This window comes from Schistocerca americana, chromosome 9 (assembly GCF_021461395.2).
Source record: "Schistocerca americana isolate TAMUIC-IGC-003095 chromosome 9, iqSchAmer2.1, whole genome shotgun sequence".
Lineage (NCBI taxonomy): Eukaryota > Metazoa > Arthropoda > Insecta > Orthoptera > Acrididae > Schistocerca > Schistocerca americana.
Genome location: NC_060127.1, coordinates 99,538,346 through 99,560,934, shown reverse-complemented (window position 1 = coordinate 99,560,934; position 22,589 = coordinate 99,538,346). Strand labels below are relative to the sequence as shown.

General features: G+C 42.9%; 1 protein-coding gene across 1 annotated transcript in view; it reads left to right on the top strand.

The window, feature by feature from the left end:
* Positions 1 to 11,115: 11,115 nt before the first annotated feature.
* Positions 11,116 to 22,589, top strand: part of LOC124551122 — a 79,788-nt gene continuing 68,314 nt past the window's right edge. Inside the window, exon 1 of the mRNA XM_047126072.1 lies at positions 11,116 to 11,291. Coding sequence (XP_046982028.1) covers positions 11,138 to 11,291 — 154 coding nt within the window. The 5' untranslated portion in view covers positions 11,116 to 11,137. The remainder of the gene's footprint in view (positions 11,292 to 22,589) is intronic.

Below are 22,589 nucleotides of genomic sequence, written 5' to 3'. Positions count from 1 at the left end.
GATTGGATTTCGGAATTTAGTGAGCAGCCCCTTCCGTTTAGCGCGTCGTCCATCTGCAAGTGTGTCCCACTTCAAACTTTCTTTGAGATTTGTAACGCTCTCGCGATGGCTAAATGTACCAGTCACAAATCTTGCCGCTCTTCTTTGGACCTTCTCAATCTCTTGAATCAGACCCAACTGGTAAGGGTCCCATACAGACGAACAGTACTCTAAGACTGGACGAACTAACGTTTTGTAGGCAATTTACTTTGTTGAAGGACTGCATCGTTTCAGGATTCTACTAATAAATCGCAATCTAGAGTGCGCCTTGCCCGTTACTTGTGTAACCTGATCATTCCATTTGAGATCATTACGAATAGTCACACCCAGATACTTGACGGATGTTACCGCTTCCAAAGACTGGGCATTTATTTTGTACTCGTACATTAATGGGGATTTTCGCTTTGTTATACGCAGTGGGTTACACTTACTAATATTGAGAGATAACTGCCAGTCATTACACCACGCTTTCATTTTCTGCAAATCCTCTTTGATTCGTCCATAACTTTCGTGTGATACTACTTTCCTGTAGACTACAGCATCATCGGCAAACCGTCTAATGCCGCAGTCAATACCATCAACTAGATCGTTTATGTAAATCGTAAAAAGCAGCGGACCTATTACACTGCCCTGGGGCACACCTGAAGTTACACTGGTTTCTGTTGAAGTCACCCCATTCAGAACGACGAGCTGCTCTCTGTCTGTTATAAAACTTTATATGCAACCGCATATGTCATCGGATAGACCGTAAGGGCGCACTTTTTGTAGCAAGCGACAGTGCGGAACAGAGTCGAACGCCTTTCGAAAGTCGAGAAATATGGCATCAACCTGGGTGTCAGTACCTAGAGCCTGATGTATATCATGCGCATTGCATGACCGCTGTTTCCTAAAACCGTGCTGGTTTCTGCAGATGAGCTTCTCAGAGTCTAGAAAGGTCATTATGTCTGAACACAAAATATGTTCCATGATTCTACAACAAATCGATGTTAGTGAATTTGGCCGGTAATTATGTGCATCCGATTTTCTCCCCCTTTTTATAGATTGCTATGACCTGGGCCTTCTTACAGTCCCGTGGAACTTTCTGCCGTTCCAATGATCTCTAATAGATGGTGGATAAGAATGGTGCTATATTTGTAGCATAGTCAACATAAAATCTTACGGGGATACCGTCTGGGCCAGATGCCTTCCTAGCGTCTAAGGATCTTAACTGTTTTACAGTCCCAGATACACTAAACACTATGTCAGCCATCCTTTCGTTTGTTCGATAATTGAAAGGGGGAATGGTGCTGCAGTCCTCATCCGTAAACGAGTTTTTGAAAGCTAGGTTTAGAATTTCGGCCTTCTGTTTATCATCATCCGTTACATTATCCACACTGTCAGCAAGAGAAGGTATTGAATTATTTGTTTGACTCTGGTATGGCGTCATGCACACAGTAATTTTTCCCTCGCTCTGTGTGGAAGGTGAAGAGGAAAAGAAATGACTACTGGAGGCGCAAGGTACACTCCACCACGCACCGTACGGTGGCTTTTGGAGTATGTATGTAGATGTAAACGTAGATGTCTTAAGGAACACAAGAGAATATGTCACCTGTGCAATATGGACGAATCAGCAGTAGCAATCATGCACTGGGACCACAGAACCATCAAATTCGTTTCTGTGATACTGTGGTTTTTGGATAAGTAATCATTATTACGCAAGGATGTACGGAGAGAGACCACAGAAATTCTATATTTCAAAAATATCTTCAATATAAAATAAGAAGGGCTGAAATTAGAAAAGTTGTGGCCGCTAGTACTAAACAAAACAAACAGTTCCAACACTCTCCCAGTGCAATAATCGTAACATACAGGGGATAGGCAAAATAATGTGAACACTTGTACTTGGGAATGGTTTATTATCAAGGGGTTGGACTCCCATTTGCCCGTAACATAGCTGCAATTCTTCTTGGAACACTGGCATACGATGATTGCATAATATCCAGTAGAATGTTATGCCACTCTTCGATCAGAACCTCGGAGGCGGAGTCTGCCCTCCAATAGCGTCCGCAACGGTTCGATAATGTTCAAGTCGGGGACTGTGCTTGACAGGGAAGACGCTGCAGTTCAGTTGCATACTCCTCCTACCACGTTTGTAGTGTGTGAATGGGTGCATTATCAAAAATGGCTCTGAGCACTATGGCACTTAACTTCTGAGGTCATCAGTCCTCTAGAACTTAGAACTACCTAAACCTAACTATCCTAAGGACATCACACACATCCATGCCCGAGGCAGGATTCGATCCTGCGATCGAAGCGGTCGCGCGGTTCCAGACTGTAGCGCCTAGAACCGCTCGGCCACCCCGGCCGGACGGTGCATTATCGCCCTGAAATATGGCATCATTGTTGGGGAAGAACATTTGAATCATAGGGGTGCATGTGTTCACCTAAAATGTTCACATAATCGTTGTCTGTAGAACGGGCCTTGAGACTATTGATAGGACCATCAGAATACCATGATATGGCTGCCCACACCATCACACTTCCATCTCCATGCTTAACCGTTGGAATCAAGCAATCAGGATTGTAGGATTCTTTTGGCGTTCTCCAGACGTAACCCAGGCCCGATGTTGGAAATAACGAAAAAGTTGGCTCGTAGGACTGTATGACGTGTTCCCACTGATCAGCCGTCCACGATTTAGGCTCCTGATACCATGTTTCAAGCTTCCTTGCGTTGGTTGCCGTCACTAGTGGTTTCGGTATAGCAGCTCGTCCACGAATATTCGCTTTATGGAGTTCTCGGCGGACAGTGTCGATAGATACGTGGTATAGAAGGTGGATATTGACGTCTGCAGTCCCTTTAGCCATTTCAGTTGGTAGAGCATTTTCCCGCGAAAGACGAAGGTCCCGAGTTCGAGTATCGGTCCGACACACAGTTTTAATCTGCCAGGAAGTTTCATATGAGCGCACACTCCGCTGTAGAGTGGAAATCTCATTCTGGAAACATCCCCCAGGCTGTGGCTAAGCCATATCTCCTTTCTTTCAGGAGTGCTAGTTCTGCAAGTTTCGCAGGAGAACTTCTGTTAAGTTAGGAAGGTAGGAGACGAGGTACTAGCAGAAGTAGAGCTGTGAGGACGGGGCGTGAGTCGTGCTTGGGTAGCTCAGTTGGTAGAGCACTTGCCTGCGAAAGGCAAAGGTCCCGAGTTCGAGTCTCGGTCCAGCACACAGTTTTAAACTGCCAGGAAGTTTCGTTTTAGTTTTGTGTTGTTTTGACAAAATTTGTGTTGGCGTATGACGATCTCGTGCCCACTATTACGTTTACACGATGATGTTTTCCCATGTTTTGTGTTGGCTCTCATGACTGTTGAAATAGTTGCTCTTGCAACATTCAGTAAGTTGGCTGTCTTAACCGCGACGTTGCAGATAATCAGGTCCCCCATAATGTGCCCCCTTTGGAACTCTGTTAGGTCTTTAATTGCACGCCACGTCGGCCTATCAATGCTAATGCGAAGTGTGCACTATTCGTAAACAACGTGCCCTGATGCTTTGTCCGTACAGTCCAGCGCAACACGTGCCTTACCTGTGTTGTTAACAGCCAAACACAACCATCACATTATTTTACCCATCCCCTGTATGCCAGTCTGATTCCACCATCTTAGGCAGCTGTCTGATGAAGCCACGAACCAGCCGTTACGTTGATATGTACAAACAGGTCGGCTTCCGACTTGGTCCGCAGCCTAATGCCCATAAACTAAAAGTCACTCATCTGCCCGTGTTCAATGTAGCTTAAGTCAGTGCGTTTCCCCATTTTCAATCCTTACCGTTGCTAGACTGAATCACCATTCGTGTCCGCTCCGCTTGTTCCATACCACAGTCGGTGGAGAAGGATCCCTTATGGGATCATTTTGCTGTGCGTCTGTCTGTCTGAGTGTTAAAAACCCTATTTTTCGGGAACTTACCAGGTTGAAATTTATGTCATATACGGTCTATGGTCCCTTGGTAGTGTATCAAAGTGAAGCTTGTAAGACAATGCAATCAACAGATACGGCAATAGAAGTCACATATTTTGATACACGCAAACTCATTATTTAAAACCAATATAGTACTTTCCGTCGACCCCGAATCATGAAATTTGGCAAGAAGGAAGATTACACAGTGCAAGAAAAGGAAAAAAAGAAAGTTGTTAATACTTAATTATATAATAAGAAAAAAATATCACTCTCCATGTTTCATACCTCCTGATGTAGCCTTGTCTAGTACAAATTTTATTTTATTTTATTAGTTTTCTTTTTTAATAGAAACTTTTATGTGGGCATGCTATTCCTATTTTGTGTTAAAGGTTTCCCTGTTTGCTCTATTGTTATCTATGTACTGTCCAATTTTTACTTTTTCATTGCACTACCACCACACTGTCAAAGATGTTACTGATTGTATGTAACTACTTCAGTCTGGACGTGTTACTTCTCTTCCAACGTTGTTTGCAAACATTGTAACTTCTTTGGTGATAATACTCAGTAAATGTCTGAAGATGGCCTTGTAAGCCTAAAACCGGTTAAAAATAAAAGTAATATTGTAGAACAAAAGCAAACTGATGTTTTTCATTTATTAAAAAAGTATTTCTTTCGTCAAAACCAGTATCTTGTCTCCCACCATCCAAACTTCACAGAAGCTCTCCTGTGAAACTTGCAACACTAGCACTCCAGGAAGAAAGGGTATTGCGGAGACATGTCTTAGCCACAGCCTGGGGGATGTTTCCAGAGTGCAATTTTACCTGTGCAGTGAAGTGTGCGCTGATATGAAACTTCCTGGCAAATTAAAACTGCGTCCCCAGACCGAGACTCGAAAGCGGGACTTTAGCCTTTCGTGAGTTCAAAATGGTTCAAATGGCTCTGAGCACTATGGGACTTAACATCTGTGGTCATAAGTCCCCTAGAACTTAGAACTACTTAAACCTAACTAACCTAAGGACATTACACACATCCATGCCCGAGGCAAGATTCGAACCTGGGACCGTAACGGTCGCGCTGTTCCAGACTGAAGCGCCTAGAACCACTCGACCACTGTGGCCGGACCTTTCGTGGGAAAGTGCCGTATCAGCTGTGCACTTGCCCGCTAAAGCAATGGTCCTGAGTTCGAGTCTCGGTTAGGGACACAGTTTTAATTTGCCAGGAAGTTTCACATCAGTGTTCATTCCAGATTTCTTTTCTCATTTTTGATCCGACTTCGGACTTTAAACTAAAATGTTCTGGAAAGTCGCGGAATTCCCGGGACCTACATCAGTAAAGACGCCGATAACAGGCAGAAACGGTCGGGATTCTCCTCTCCCGGTGAGGGTCAACTGTCTAGACACCTAATTGTGGAGAATGCACAGAGCTCGAATCCTATTCGCACCAGGACACTTTTTCTTTATTTTTACAACAATCGGTATTACTACCCTGTCTCTCATTTCCTAATTCGGAACCAATGAGCAAAAATTGTGCCGGAATACAGTATTAAGCCATCGCTGCTAGACATAACCCACTAGTCTGTAAGGTAGCTATAATTCCGCACCTTAAAGGCACTCATCCACATACATTGCTGTGATCTACAGTCACAAATAGGTATCATGTGATACGTTGTACATCGTATATATGAATATATAAAGGAGGCTGACATTGTTACGTACACCTTGTAAATTATTGTTAACGCTTATCGCGTGAAAGGTGACGGATTGTCTTTATTATCAGAATGGTATAATGAATGATTGCCTATACTAGTAGAGGTGGGAATGCCAATGGTGATGAAACGGCAGCCAGAACTCAAGCTCTGAGTGGAAAACCCTCACAGGTGTTGGTCCTGCTTAAAAACAGGAAGTAGCTAGATGACCGTCGTAGCACCTGAGTTCTGGAGCACAATAGGGTGACGGCCAGCCGCTAATATAAGTGAGAGGAACAAAGAAGCGACACCTAGGATTTTTACTCAGAAGCGTACCATTGTACGAGTATATGTTTTTCCTCGTAAACTTTCCGCACTGGACGACAAAAGACTAAAATATGGTTGGTCGGCGTTCGGAAGAATCTGTAGAGAGGGAAAATATTCCGTCGTTTTCGGAATTACGAGGGTGGGGAGCCGAGCCTTGCTGGGAAGTCAGCGGTGGAGAGACGAGGTCTTCCATTGTGAGTCCCCGTGTGTGACGGTCGCTCGGTATCAGCTTTATTGGTACAGACGGACTTGCTGTCTTTGCTCTCAGGAGAGTTTATAGTTAGAACAGTTAGGCACTGTACTGTTGCGAATCTATACGGTTCTGGACTTTCACCTCCGGGTTGTAAGTCGTCGTTTAGTATGTAGCGTTCATTAATTGAGAGCACTTATTCTGCCTATACTTACGTTGAGACGTTATCTGAACTCTGTCCTTGTTTCTGGGAGATCGCATTTCTCGTCTGTAGAACACAGAGAGGAGAAGACAGTATTAGAGTTTATTAGTGAGAGGACCGCCTTCTCCCGTCCTAGTGTTTGAAAGAGTTTATTTTGTGTATCTCGAGTTCTTCTATCGTCGCAGTCGAGTACGAGAACCATCGCTTCGACGCACCGGACGCAGTACATTCGGTGATACCGCAAATTGCTTCGGCTTATTAGGGCTATAAAGCTAAACAGCTCTGATCATGTTAGTTTATTTCCACTGAGGTTCCACACCACCGAAGATCATCTTTGAAAGTACTGTCTTCTAGTGTCTGTTACGACGATAATATCAGACATTTTGCGTTATTTATGTTACATCGCGTGGCCATAAAAAGGGGCAAAGTTGGGCAATTGATTAATAATTTTACTTAGGAAATATTGACATTTGTAATAAAGGGTGTTTTTTCAATCTACAATATATGTACAATAAGAAACAACGTTTATCATTTAATAGTATTAGTTGCCTTAATCATTATGTTTAGATTGTAATTTATATGATAAAAAGAATTAAGAGTTCCTAAGATCTTTATTATTGTTTTCAGCCATAATGTTATATACACAACACAAGATGGCGAACTGTAGAATGTGAGTCTTTACGATTATCGAGGTTTGTGGACCGTGACTGTGTGGAATAATTATTTATTTCAAGTTTCTGCTACCAATCACTTTTTATTTTATTTTATGCTTAATCTGATATAATGCAACGCGTTTCGAACATGTTCTGTTCATTTTCAAGCGTTAGTACATACATAAATAGAGAAATGTTACTTAAAAATAAACAGTCTTCAACTAGATTAGGCTAGAACAGTTTGTCCATTGTTTTTTAATGTAGCTGCTGGTGTGGCATTTTGGGGGGGGGGGAGGAGGGGGGCAGTGTATATCTAGAAATCGAAATCAGTGATGTCTTCTGCTGGTTTTCTTCCTTGTGGTTGACTATGTATATCACAGCCTGTATCGGATGCAGACAGCTTTGCATCAGTTATGTGTTACGAAAATAGTGCGAAAGGCTTTTATATGACAGTTGATCACTTACAATTTCATAATCTTGCTGCTTCACTCGCATCACTGGTGTAATAGCGGAGCTGTTGATTGACACTACACTATTGCACATTATATTTTGTCACTGATTGCCACTGCACAAATTGCTTCGATGTTGTACACACAACACAAGATGGCGGACTGTAGCACGTGAGTTTGTACGATTATCGAGATTTTGTATCGATATTCTTGGTTCTAGTCAATTATTTACGTTTACGTTTCTTGAATCTATTGAGTTAGAACTGGCATAAGACTGTTGAAGACTTTCGAGTTTTTGAATACGGTTATTTCATTAAGAATGTTATCTTCATGCTTTGTGTTATGTATGAAAATTTTCATTTCTTCCATGATATCCATTCTTTTACTATTTCCTAATTTGTGCAAAATTTCGAGGTTGTCTTGGTTTTTCAAAGGGTGGCCTGTGTCTTTAATGTGAGTTGCTACTGCTGATTTGTTGCATTTATCAAGCCTGTAGCAGTATAAATGTTCTTTGAATCGAATTCTGAAATTTTTGCCTGTTTGGCCGATATAATATTTATTACATTGGCTGCAGGTAATTCTGTAAATGCCAGATGCATCAAGACTTGTATCTGTTGGTTTTATACTGTGAATAAGCTTCCTGCTTAGGTTGTTGTTGGTGCTGAAGCTAAGTTTTACATCTGTGTTTTTGAATAGTCTTGCTAATTTCTCAGATACTATTCCAAGATATGGCGTTTTTACATGTTTGACTGCTGGGGCACTGTCAGTTGTGAGTGTGGTTTGAAGTTGTTTGTTCAGTTTATTTTTTATCTGTTGTGACAGGGTATTAATTAGAGAAGGGTCGTATCCATTCTTTATTGCAGTGTATGTTATGGTTTCTATTTCTTGTTGGAGTTCTGTATGCTCAAGTGGAAATTTGTGTGCTCTGTACAGCATTGATCTATAAGCAGCTTTTTTGTGGGAGCAGGGATACGTTGAGGAGTTTGGTATAGTGCTGTCAGCGCCAGTAGGTTTTTTGTAGACATTGAAAGCTACCTTTTGGTTCTGTTTTGATATTTTCATGTCAAGAATAGGTATGGTGTTGTGTTCTTCCTGTTCAAGGGTGTATTGAATATTTTTATGTAGGCTATTAAATTTGTTAAATATCTGCTTGTTGTGTACATACACTCCTGAAAATGGAAAAAAGAACACATTGACACCGGTGTGTCAGACCCACCATACTTGCTCCGGACACTGCGAGAGGGCTGTACAAGCAATGATCACACGCACGGCACAGCGGACACACCAGGAACCGCGGTGTTGGCCGTCGAATGGCGCTAGCTGCGCAGCATTTGTGCACCGCCGCCGTCAGTGTCAGCCAGTTTGCCGTGGCATACGGAGCTCCATCGCAGTCTTTAACACTGGTAGCATGCCGCGACAGCGTGGACGTGAACCGTACGTGCAGTTGACGGACTTTGAGCGAGGGCGTATAGTGGGCATGCGGGAGGCCGGGTGGACGTACCGCCGAATTGCTCAACACGTGGGGCGTGAGGTCTCCACAGTACATCGATGTTGTCGCCAGTGGTCGGCGGAAGGTGCACGTGCCCGTCGACCTGGGACCGGACCGCAGCGACGCACGGATGCACGCCAAGACCGTAGGATCCTACGCAGTGCCGTAGGGGACCGCACCGCCACTTCCCAGCAAATTAGGGACACTGTTGCTCCTGGGGTATCGGCGAGGACCATTCGCAACCGTCTCCATGAAGCTGGGCTACGGTCCCGCACACCGTTAGGCCGTCTTCCGCTCACGCCCCAACATCGTGCAGCCCGCCTCCAGTGGTGTCGCGACAGGCGTGAATGCAGGGACGAATGAAGACGTCTTCAGCGATGAGAGTCGCTTCTGCCTTGGTGCCAATGATGGTCGTATGCGTGTTTGGCGCCGTGCAGGTGAGCGCCACAATCAGGACTGCATACGACCGAGGCACACAGGGCCAACACCCGGCATCATGGTGTGGGGAGCGATCTCCTACACTGGCCGTACACCACTGGTGATCGTCGAGGGGACACTGAATAGTGCACGGTACATCCAAACCGTCATCGAACCCATCGTTCTACCATTCGTAGACCGGCAAGGGAACTTGCTGTTCCAACAGGACAATGCACGTCCGCATGTATCCCGTGCCACCCAACGTGCTCTAGAAGGTGTAAGTCAACTACCCTGGCCAGCAAGATCTCCGGATCTGTCCCCCATTGAGCATGTTTGGGACTGGATGAAGCGTCGTCTCACGCGGTCTGCACGTCCAGCACGAACGCTGGTCCAACTGAGGCGCCAGGTGGAAATGGCATGGCAAGCCGTTCCACAGGACTACATCCAGCATCTCTACGATCGTCTCCATGGGAGAATAGCAGCCTGCATTGCTGGGAAAGGTGGATATACACTGTACTAGTGCCGACATTGTGCATGCTCTGTTGCCTGTGTCTATGTGCCTGTGGTTCTGTCAGTGTGATCATGTGATGTATCTGACCCCAGGAATGTGTCAATAAAGTTTCCCCTTCCTGGGACAATGAATTCACGGTGTTCTTATTTCAATTTCCAGGAGTGTAGTTGCGCGTAGTCAGCGCGTACACAACTTTCCCACTAGAGCGCGCCGCGCTAAGCACAACAGCGCAGGCGCAGCGCTCGTCCGTCTCCGCACTACTCTGTCTTAGAGATGGACCAATTTCTGCTTCCGCCGATCCGCGTATTAATATGTAACGCAGCCAATGAGATTGCTGCTAACGTAGAACCTTTTCTCCTGGCGGATAACACTCGTGCAGTGATACCCGAACGCGCGAGGTATTATAACGAGTGTACAGACCTCCGATTAGTCAGTCTGCATCCGTTTGCATTTATCTGCATCAGTCTGCATTAGTCTATAGTCAAGTTTCAGTCTGCGCCTAATAAGATTATCATATTCCTGTACATAGCCATGAAGATAAATGAATAGACACTTTGTCAAGTATCAGAGATATGTGAGAATAAGATTAACGTACCAAGACCAAAGGAACTTCAGATTGTCAATTGTAAATAGCATCCAGAATCAAGTTAAGTAAGGTTTATGATTTTTATTATTTTAATAAATATGTGTGAAAATTAATCAAGTTCTGTTTAAAGTTGCTCACCGTCAATCTGCTACTCTAAGCGTGCAAGTGGCATTTCTATCGTCTGACCTAACGGCAGAAGATAAACACGCCACGATAAGACCACGAGACATATTGCTGACACTCACCTACTTCGCTAGAGCGACAAGTCAAGTAATCTGATGGTGTGTGTACCGAAGGTCTTACAGTACGCACACCACACTGCTTCAGGGGGTAGTCAGAGAGGGCCAAATCATCATTTTCCATTGCGCACAGTCAGCTTACACCCGCCTGGAGTAGCATCTTGGAAGTGTATCAGTGGATCTCACTGTAGTCTTGAAAATGTGCGGCAGACAAACGCATAAAACGAAAGAGTATTTTCCTGTTACGTCTCTGAGTTGGCAACTGGTCTCTCTGACAGGAAAGAGGCTCCGGAATGGAGACATCATACTTCCTGTGGTTCACTCATCCTGCGGCAAAGACATCCGCTGCGCGTCTCCTTATAGCGGACCCGCGCTCCCAGCGACGCCCACAGTGCGTGTTTCTACGTCGCTCTTAAAGGCTTACGATGCATCCAGCCGGCGTAGCTACGTCGCTGCTGGCCATACTGGCTGCAAATGGCACTGGAGTACTCGACTGCGTCTGTACCCACGTCCAGCGCCGCTACCAGCACTACGGCTACGGCGGACGACTGATATACCAAGCCTACTGTCAAGAGTTCAGTGAGTACTCATTCGTCCAGTACGCGTCCACACTACGTTATCCACCTTGCCGTTCTGAACAACTGAGAGGTAGCTACAAAATAATGGGGCAGGTGGTGTGAACGACTGATAGCTGCGGAGCGTGAACATAGAGTACGTACAGGATGTTTCACAATTCATGTAACACACTACTAGGTTGTAGAGGGGACGTAGTAGATCAAGTTTTACACGCGAACCATTGTCCGCAGACCTCATCCATCTACACCTACATCTACATCTACATGGTTACTCTGCAATCCACACTTAAGTGCCTGGCAGAGGCACATTTCGAAAGCTTCTATTCTCTTCTTGTCCAAAACTATTTAACGTCCATGTTTCACTTCCGTACATGGCTACACTCCATACAAATACCTTCAGAAACGACTTCCTGACTATACACGATGTTAACAAATTTCTCTTCTTAAGAAACGCGTAAGCCATACAGTAAAGCTGCATGCCCTCGGTAAAAATTACGGCCGTAGCTTACCCTTGCTTTCAGCCGATCGCAGTACTAGCACAGCAAGGCCGTTTTGGTTAGTGCTACAGTCAATCATCCAGAGTGTTGCCCCTGCCACTACTGAAAAGGCTGCTGCCCCTCTTCAGGAACCACACGTTTGTCTGGCCTCTCAACAGATACCCCTCCGCTGTGGTTGCATCTACGGTACGGCTATATGCATCGCTGAGGCAAGCAAGCCTCCCCACCAACGGTAAGGTCCATGGTTCACAGGGGGGGGGGGGGGGGGGGAGGGTACAAATGCAAAACCGCTTTATTTACTGTGCTGTATATAGAAGATTTTTTGCTACAAGAGATGTGGTACACATACCATAATATATTCATTATAGAACAAGGAAATGTGAGTAATTAATGCGAAATCAGTATAAAAAGCTGAAAAACAGTAGATAAAGAGCAGATAAAATTGAAATACCAAAAACAAAATGTACTGATGTGGTTCAGACACATACAAGACATTATTCATTGTCATTTAGCATAATCCGCTCACAGAGTCTGTAGAATCACAGTCATTTCCTTCTGTGGTATCTCTTGACGAATGCCCTTCCAGGCAATATTAGTGACGCTGTGCCACTGTGTTGGGCATTTTTCAGTCTTCGTCGTCTCCGTCTTTGACCATGTCCTTTTCTCTCTTCACTCACGGTTCTTGCACCCATGGTAACTGCTGTCTGGGAGTGGGATGTACTGTTGTAGAGCACGTTATAAATTGGAGGGATGTAGTTCTACGTCTCATAAAGATTTTTCCGTTCCTAAACTTTTATTTCAAACTCATCTTGAGAGAAAGCCTGCAGAAGACGTATTGATGGGGGACCAGTATTGAGCCTCCTAAAATCAGATCACGGTTTAGTAAACAATTGTACTGCATTTTAGAGGATTTTGTTCGCTGTTTCCAATCTACCTCTGTTCCTCCGTTGTATTTTGCTTCCTTATGCTTCTTTAGCAATTTTATCCGTTGCTATGGCTACCACTTCTGTAACTGAAATGAAGTTTTCTGTTTTCATTTCCACCACGGGAAACTTACTGCCGACCTCCTTCCTTGCTTCCATCCTGTCTTGGAGAGCAAATACATGGCTGAGTGTTTTTTTGCCTTCTAGAGAGGCCAAAATCTTCATCTACATCTACATGTCTACTCTGCGATTCACACTTCAGTGCCTGGCAGAGGGTTCATCGAACCATTTTCATACTACTTCTCTACCATTCCACTCTCGAATGGCGCGTGGGAAAAAGGAACACCTAAATCTTTCCGTTCGAGCTCTGATTTCTCTTATTTTATTATGATGATCGTTTCCCCCTACGTTAGTGGGTGTCAACAAAATATTTTCACATTCGGTAGAGAAAGCTGTTGATTGAAATTTCATAAATAGATCTCGCCGCAAAGAAAACCGCCTTTGTTTCAGTGACTGCCACCCCAACTGGCGTATCATATCAGTGACACTCTCACCCCTACTGCACGATAACACGAAACGAGCTGCCCTTCTTTGCACTTTTTCGATGTCCTCCGTCAATCCTACCTGGAAAGGATCCCATACCGCGCAGCAATATTCCAGCAGAGGACGGACAAGTGTAATGTAGGCTGTCTCTTTAGTGGGTTTGTCGCATCTTCTAAGTGTTCTGCCAACAAAACGCAGTCTTTGTTTCGCCTTCCCCTCAATGTTATCTATGTGGTCTTTCCAATTTAAGTTGCTCGTAATTGTAATTCCTAGGTATATAGTCGAATTGACAGCCCTTAGATTTGTGCGATTTATCGTATACCCAAAATTTATCGGATTTCCTTTAGTTCCCATGTGGATGACCTCGCACTTTTCTTTGTTTAGTGCTAATTGCCACTTTTCGCACCATACAGAAATTCTCTCCAGATTAGACTTGGCCACTGTTTCTATGTTTCGATACAGTGTATCGATACGTGGAACTGTTTCAGTGTTTCGGAACGGCTGTGGTTCACTGTTTCGAAACAGTGGTGTTTCATTCAGCCCCTGTTTCGGATAACCGCACCAGATTCGATCTCGAGCCAGACACAGAAACTGTATCGTTGTTTCAAAATAAGGCTGTTTCAGGCCACCTGCGCTTGGAACGGACTAATTGTATCGAAACAGTGATGTTTCATTCCGGTCTGTGTCGTACGAGATTCAGGCTCGGCACAGATACTGAAACACAACATAACACTTCATGAAACACTTTCAAGTGTGTCGAATTCTTTTTGACAAGCAATAGAATGAAGCTTAAGATATCCGAAAATAAAGCTTCGTTTCTAGCTGACTGTCCTATTACGAAATGGCGTAACATCTGCTTTATAAACACTAACCAAACAATGAAACAACGCATACTATTCCCATTCAAAATAATAAATATGTGAAAATCATTCGATTAAATTAAACTTTTTTTATAACATACGCTTCTCTGTTCATGTACAGTAACCGTATTAAGAAACGCAAATAAGCCTACAACGTTTTGAATAAAAAAAGGCCTAGATTGACAGTTATTAGACATATACATAAATTTGATCTAGGTATAGTTGCAAGCAATCTGTTTGACGTATCACTGGTAGTGTAATGGGGAACGGGAAGGGCTGGGAAGCATGGTGACTTTATAGTAAAGGTTCGAAACACCTTGAAAGACAAAATTTTTTTCTGTTATATTTTGTTATTTATTCGAATTATTTGGCGTTATTTGTGAGTCTATAGTCACTGTGCCTATTTTCCACAATGATTCCCTTTGTGTGCATGGAAATTAGCAGGATGGGTATATTACCCATACTAACGGAATGTGGGAATCCCAGTAGCATATCCGTTGTTTCTGCAGTTTGCTCCTACCTCCAGTTCCGTTCGTGGTGGTTCTTCTGCCTTCAGCTATGGCTGTCATCAGCCAGTTGAAAAGTATGAAAGTCACACAACACGAAAGCAGCGCATTTGCTGCAGGAAATACGAAACTGCCAGGACGCCCAGGTGATAGTTTCATACTTTCTGCGAAATGATTAGCGCTCTCGCACCTCATTTGTGTTTATATGGATATACTTATACAGTAGACATTCAAGATGATTAAATGTGTACGTTTATTAGATTACTAAACACAAACTGTTTCACTGTTTCGAAACAGCGTATCGAAACATTACATTGTACTGTTTCATTTGTTTCGAAACAGTTAAGTGTTTCAGTTTGCCCATCTCTACTCCAGATCATTTTGTAATTGGAATTGATCGTGTGATGATTTTACTGGGCTGTAAATTACAGCGTCAACTGCAAACAATCTAAGAGTGCTGCTCAGATTATCACCTAGATCATTTATATAAATCAGGAACAGCAGAGGGCCTATGACACTACCTTGCGGAACACCAGATATCACTTCTGTTCTACTCGATGACGATACAGAACGTCAAAGCTACAGTCGCTGCGCCTGTAATTCAGTGTAAATATAGCTTGATCCGCGACGATTTACAAGCATTCAAGGATGACGGAGACGAATAAATGTATCAATTTGAGTCAAGGGTCCTTGGCTCGGAAACGAACGAGTCGAAAGTTACAATCGAAAACCGTTCTGATACCTCTGACAGTGGAATACATGATCGCCACTGTTCTTGCTAAGAATGTAGGGCAAGCAACTTTCAGAGCGGTAGTATGGACCAAAAGAAGGAAAAATGGCCTTTAAAATGTGAATCGTCCCCTTAGAACAATTATACATGACTGTGCTTAAACTGGCACACAATGTTTTTAGCGCAACGCAATCTGACTTTCAAAAATCCCTACAAAAGAATGGCCCTGACTAACATTAACCTATACCTTTCACAAATCTTCGTTACTCGAACTACTGCAATACAGCGAGCGCCACTACTGCCAGCTAAATAAAAGATTCAAACTACTGAAGGCACTAACTACTAATAGGCATAGTTAGCAAATGAAAGATTTTGATAGAGATCAAACAATGTATTTACCTCAATAGTGTTCAAAAGTCATAATGTATATAGCAGTTCATGACATCCAGTCTTACAAATTTCAAAACTCCGCCATCTCTCTCCCCACATCCACCACTGCTGGCGGCTCACCTCCAACTGCGCAACGCTACGCGCTGTTCACATCCATATGCCCAACACTACAATGGCAGACAACAATGCAAACTAGCCACAGACTGCACACAGCACAGCCAGTGATTTTTCATACAGAGCGGTACGTGGTGTTACCAATAAGAAAACCTAAACAGCCTACTTACATAGCCCCCACGCTCCCCACAAAAAAATTTACAAATTGTTTTGGGCAGTGGCCAATAATTATTTGATAAAATTTTTCATAATTACAATAACAAAGATAAATCAAATGGCTCTGAGCACTATGGGACTCAACTGCTGAGGTCATTAGTCCCCTAGAACTTAGAACTAGTTAAACCTAACTAACCTAAGGACATCACAAACATCCATGCCCGAGGCAGGATTCGAACCTGCGACCGTAGCGGTCTTGCGGTTCCAGACTGCAGCGCCTTTAACCGCACGGCCACTTCGGCCGGCAATAACAAAGATATCAAATGCACACACTTATTGATACAATGTTGGTCAAAAGCTAAAATTTTCTCACAGTTCATAAAGACAGTCCTGATCGTTCATCACAGTAAAATAGCAGTGTTTTTCTCAAAGTCTGAGCAGTAAATGAAAATGCACACGGAAGTAGTGGATTTGCATGCAGTCTTGAAGAGGTAGTGTTGTCCTTCTAACGGATAGACAGTGCTGACTCTCGACATGCAGACAGGTAATGGGCCACAACAGAGCAAACCCACAGCAGAGTAAGTTTTGAAGAATATTGGTAGGTAGGTCATCACAGAGTAAACCCACTGTAGTCCTGGTAGAGATTACGGTATTGGTGGGCCAGCAGCGGTGCCAGACTTTGAGAAAAACACTACTATTTTACTGTGATGAACGGTCAGGACTGTCTTTATGGACTGAGAGAAAATTTTAGCTTTTGACTAACATTGTATCAATAAGTGTGTGCACTTGATATCTTTGTTATTGTAATTATGAAAAATTTTATCAAATCATTACTGGCCCCTGCCCAAAACAATTTGTAAAATGCACCCCTGAGGAGCCAGTAGCACTTGTTCACCTTCGCTGCTGTGAAACAGTTCTCCTCTATTGAACAAGTGCTCATAGGCCTTAAGGTATGCATTTTAGAACCCATGTTTACTGGATATTTTTGCTTTTTTGATCCTTACCACCACCGCTGAAAGTTGCCTTAGCAAGAACAATACCGGTACATGTATTCCACTGCTAGAGGTATCAGAACGGTTTTCGCTTGTAACTTCCCAGTCGTCCGTTTCCTGTAGAGGTACGAGGTGTGGCTAGAAAAAAACCGGACTAGTACTGGTGAAACAATAAAACGAATGCAATAACGCTGAAAGTCGCGTGGCCTGTCACGTGACTCTCGCTCCGCCTACTGCTCGAGTTTCATCTGCCTCCTGCACTCAGTCTGCCCGTGGCGTCTGTTTTAAGTAGTTGACGTTTTGTCTGTGCGTCGGAAAATGTTGAGTGTACAGAAAGAACAGCGTGTTAACATCAAATTTTGTTTCAAACTAGGAAAATCTGCAAGCGAAACGTTTGTAATGTTACAACAAGTGTACGGCGACAATTGTTTATCGCGAACACAAGTGTTTGAGTGGTTTAAACGATTTAAAGATGGCCGCGAAGACACCAGTGATGACACTCGCACTGGCAGACCATTCTCAGCAAAAACTGATGCAAACATTGCAAAAAATCGGTAAACTTGTTCGACAAGATCGCCGTTTAACAATCAGAGCAGAGTCTGAGTTAACAGGAGTTGACAAGGAAAGTGTTAGGCAGATTCTTCATGAAAGTTTCAACATGAACAAAGTGTGTTCAAAAATGGTTCCAAAGTGTCTCACAATTGAACAGAAGGAACGCCGAAGAATGATTTGTTCTGACATCCTGGAAAACATTGAAAGTGATTCCACCTTCTTACAAAATGTTATTACTTGCGATGAATCGTGGTTTTTTACTTACGATCCCGAAACTAAACGCCAATCGATGCATTGGAAAACTCCTGGTTCTCCACGACAAAAAAAAGCACGAATGTCAAAATCGAAATTCAAGGCAATGATGATTGTTTTTTTTTGACATCAAAGGGATTGTGCACATTGATTGGGTACCAGAGGGACAAACAGTGAATCAGCATTACTACATTAGCGTCCTGGCTACCCTACGTGAGCGAGTACGGAGAAAACGGAACGATTTGTGGAGAAAAAAGTCATGGATCCTTCACCAAGACAATGCCCCAGCTCACAGTGCGTTGTCAGTGAAGACGTTTTTGGCAAAACACAACATTCCCATCTTAGATCATCCACCCTACTCACCTGATTTGGCCCCCTGTGACTTTTTTCTTTTCCCTAAAGTCAAGTCAGCTTTGAAAGGAACTAGATTTGAGACTGTTGAAGCAGTAAAAGAAAAAGCGACGGAAGTAATGTATGGACTTACCGAAAATGATCTGCAGCATTGCTATGAACAGTGGAAAATTCGTATGCAGCGGTGTAGAGACCGAGGAGGAGAGTACATTGAAGGAGATAACATGAAATTGTAAATAATTGTAAATAAATGTTTTTTCCAGCATCAGTCCGGTTTTTTTCTAGCCGTACCTCGTATTCTTACCTCAAACTTCATCTACTGAGTCCCCGCTACAACATCGAGAAGTGTGTGACATGAACTGTGAAGCACCCACCTACACAGGGAGAAATGATCATCACGATAAAATAAGAGAAACCAGGGCTCGCACAGAAAAATTTAACTGCTCCTTTTTGCCGCGTGCCGTTCGAGAGTGGAACGGTAGAGAGACAGCTTGAAAGTGGTTCACTGAACCCTCTGCCAGGCACTTTATTGTGAATAGCAGAGTAATCACGTAGATGTAGATGTAGATCTATGGAGTGAACATAGCCTACTGCGTCTGTTCTCAACATCAAACCGGACTACTCACGTGATTCTGGGTCAACGTTGCTTGTCTTCAGTTTGCGGTGTGATAGCGAAACTTAAACATTGCCTTGACTGACACGTTTCTGCACGTCTGAGTTTTAGTAACAGCTATGATGCAGTCTTGTTGTTGCTATGGATATTAAGAGAAGTACGTGAAAGGACGAACAGCTACTTCTGATAGGTATGTACAACAAATGATATTGAGATGAGTCACTTTACATGTTGAAAAATATCGAGGCAAGGACTATAAGGTCTTGTAGTGTACAGATGATTTCTGCGACCTTATGGCCATTTGTCTACGAGACAGGTACTAGATAAATTTGCAACTGTGTTTGGTAAATTGCCAGGCAGTGTATACATTTTGGCGCCGTGTTCATACGCAGATAAAATTTATACATGGCAGTCTGATTAATTCCCTCCAATTTATGTAGGTTCTCAAACTCTTGTGCGTAACAAAATATTTCTTAATGAGACAGCTCCATATACAGTGTCATTATAATTTAATTAAATAAAACAGAGATAGCAATATGCACCTAAAACAATATTGTTGGCGGTCACTTCTTTTATTGCTCCAAAATAGGAGCACTCATCTTGTATTTTTTATTTTTTTCTGCGTAGTGTATGGTTTCACTTTACTGATGAGATGGCGAAAAAAAGTTGCAGAAATTTTACTTCTCTATAGAACGTAGAATGGTAAATATAGGCCTGTCGGTGTGGCCGAGCGGTTCTAGGCGGTTCAGTCTGGAACCGCGCGACCTCTACGGTCGCAGGTTCGAATCCTACCTCGGACATGGGTGTGTGTGATGTTAGGTTTAAGTAGTTCTAAGTTCCAGGGGACTGATGACCTCAGACTGATGACCTCAGATGTTAAGTCCCATAGTGCTCAGAGCCATTTGAACCATTTTTTTGGTTAATATAGAAAAATTAAAAATAATAATTGACAAGCATGTGGTGCAAATCGGTTATTGTATGTACTGTAACAATTTCATGGATCCAAACGTATTGCTTTTTCATAAAACTTTATGGCCGTGTACATACGCTCTGTAACGGAGTATGCGACCTCATAATCATCACAGTGTCGTTACAACCTAATCAATTAGAGCAGAGATTCGAGAATATGAGTAAGTGCAGTAGTAAAAGTAAAAAAAAATATTGTTGTGTATTACTTTTTTTCCATTACTGAAAAAACATAAATATAGTGGAATCTGAGCTATGATATTGTGGTGAAGAAGTACAATACCATTGCTCTTCACATCTTTAAGCCAAGTTCAGTTCCTGGCACCAAATTGTTAAAATGTCTGTGAAACGCAAATACAAAGTTCCACGGTAGGTGAGCCATCTGTACCAGCGAAGTAATAACACTCAAAACGCCATGCGGGCTAAAATGAGAAGTCCCAATACCACGTGACTTGAGCTGCAGAGATGCTGAGTTCTGCCCATCCGAACGATCGCTCCACAAATATTTATGCTCTATGAGCGTGAAGCCTTCTTAGTTGAACGCAGCACCTCTGTTGTCAGTGGACAAATCACGGTGACGGTGGCCTTCGTTTTTGTAAGCACTGTTATCTTGTTTTGGCGGGAAAATGTTAAGTGAAATAATAAGGCAGCAAATTGTCATAAGGTTCGATATAAAACTTGCAACTGAAGTCTGCTACTAAAAGCAGTGTGCAGCGAAGATTGTTTATCACGTACGTGAGTTTTGGAGCCGTTGAAGTGTTTTCAAGATGGCCTAGAAGGCGTTGAAGATGACTCACGCCCGGGACGCCCTTCATCATAAAGAAAGGTTGGAAATATCAATGAAGTACATAGTCTGATTCTATCGATAGTTGAAAATGTAGAAATTGCGAAGGATTCATAATGCAAATTTTACAAAACTAATTTAACACGACAAAAGCGCGATACAACAAAAAGAAGCCCGTGGCAATGTTTGTATTGACATTTTTAATGTAATGAAAATAATCCTAATTTATTGGAAAGATTGATAAAATGTGACCATCTCGGTTTTTCACATTTGATCCACAAATTAAGCGCCAGCACATGCACTGGAAGCAACGAACTTCACCGAGAGCGAAAAGAGCTCGAATGAGCAAATCAAGATTCAAAGCCATGACGATTGTTTTTCTTTTTCATAGTTAAGAAATTTTCTATCTACACTGGGTTCTTGAAGATCAAACTCTTAATAAACATTTATACCTGAAGGTTGTTGCTCAGCTCCATCAGGAAAAAAGGAGAAAAAACGACCCGAATTGTGGAAGAACAAGTGATGGTCCTGCGTGAAGACAACGTACCGGCTCACACCGCGTTGTCTGTTACGAGATTTTTAACGAAGTACAGCATCCCAGTGTCAGACCACCCACCTTACGCGCCTGACCTAGCACTACTCCCCAAGGTCAAATTTGCATGAAAAGTAATGTAAGAACAACGTAAATATTGCAACACGTAATGGAGTTGCAACATTTACGTTGTTAAAAGCAGTGTCCAAAGAAATAGTTGTATCGAGTGGCAAAAGAACAATAGTACACCAAATAAAAAAAGAAGGAGAAACATGGTGAACGGTGTGAAAAATGTCAGAACTAAAAGTTGTGCTTATATGACGGTAATAAAGTGGTAGTGCAACCTCTAGACCAGATGAGAGGAAGCGCAGATCAGCAAATCGCAAGTAACTACTTTTTTTACATAAAAAATCGCGACGTGAACTGTTTGATAATCTAAAAATAACAAAACTGTATCGTTATAGATCCCACTGATGATGCCTTAGAACAGGAGAAAGGCGAAACGCGTATGAGAAAATAAATTAAGTGGCAGCAGGAAAATGCGATTTTATTTACAAAACAAGTATTTATATGCCTGCTGTGGAGGATGGTCACGCAAACAAACTTGTTGCAGGAGGCATAAACTGAAGCTGTATATAGGGTGTCCCTTTTATCTTGACCACCCTAAATAACTGTTTGTGCAGATGCAGATTACAAAATGTTTCAAGCAAATGTTCTTAAACCGTCAGGGGGACATCAGTCAGCATGATTGCCTTCGTTGTAGCTTTGTTCTTTACAAAGATATGAACAGCGGTATTACTTTTTTAAATGGCACCCTATCTTTTTTGTTCGGTAATTCATTTCCTCTACTAAAGACCTATTCAAAAATGTATTAGTCTACCATTCTCTGAAACACAACGCTATTTATTACATAACACAGTCCGCAGCTCGTGGTCGTGCAGTAGCGTTCTCGCTTCCCACGCCCGGGTTCCCGGGTTCGATTCCCGGCGGGGTCAGGGATTTTCTCTGCCTCGTGATGACTGGGTGTTGTGTGCTGTCCTTAGTTAGGTTTAAGTAGTTCTAAGTTCTAGGGGACTGATGACCGTAGATGTTAAGTCCCATAGTGCTCAGAGCCATTTGAACCATTTTTACATAACACAACACTGAATTTGAGCCCGGGGTAACAAACTCGTCCACTTGCTGCAGTTGTCAGAAAACAAATGAAAACCAAGTAAAAACATAACAAAAAAATTACTTTTAGTCTCCTGTACCGCTGCCCAGGAGTAGAACATTCAAAGGTGCCCAAAGTGGTAACCCTGGACACCGATACACTGGTGCACTCGTTGAATGAAAGAATTATTTACTGCTTTCTGTGTTTCCTTCTGAAGAGAATTACAAGCAAGCACAATACGTTCCTGCATGTCCTCTGGAGTTGCTGGAATATCGCGATAGACAGCGTCTTTAATGCGTCCCCAAAGAAAAAAGTCCAGAGGTTTTAAATCAGGAAACCTAGCAGGCCAAGTAACTGTTTCTTCTCGACCAATCCATCTGGCAGGATACCT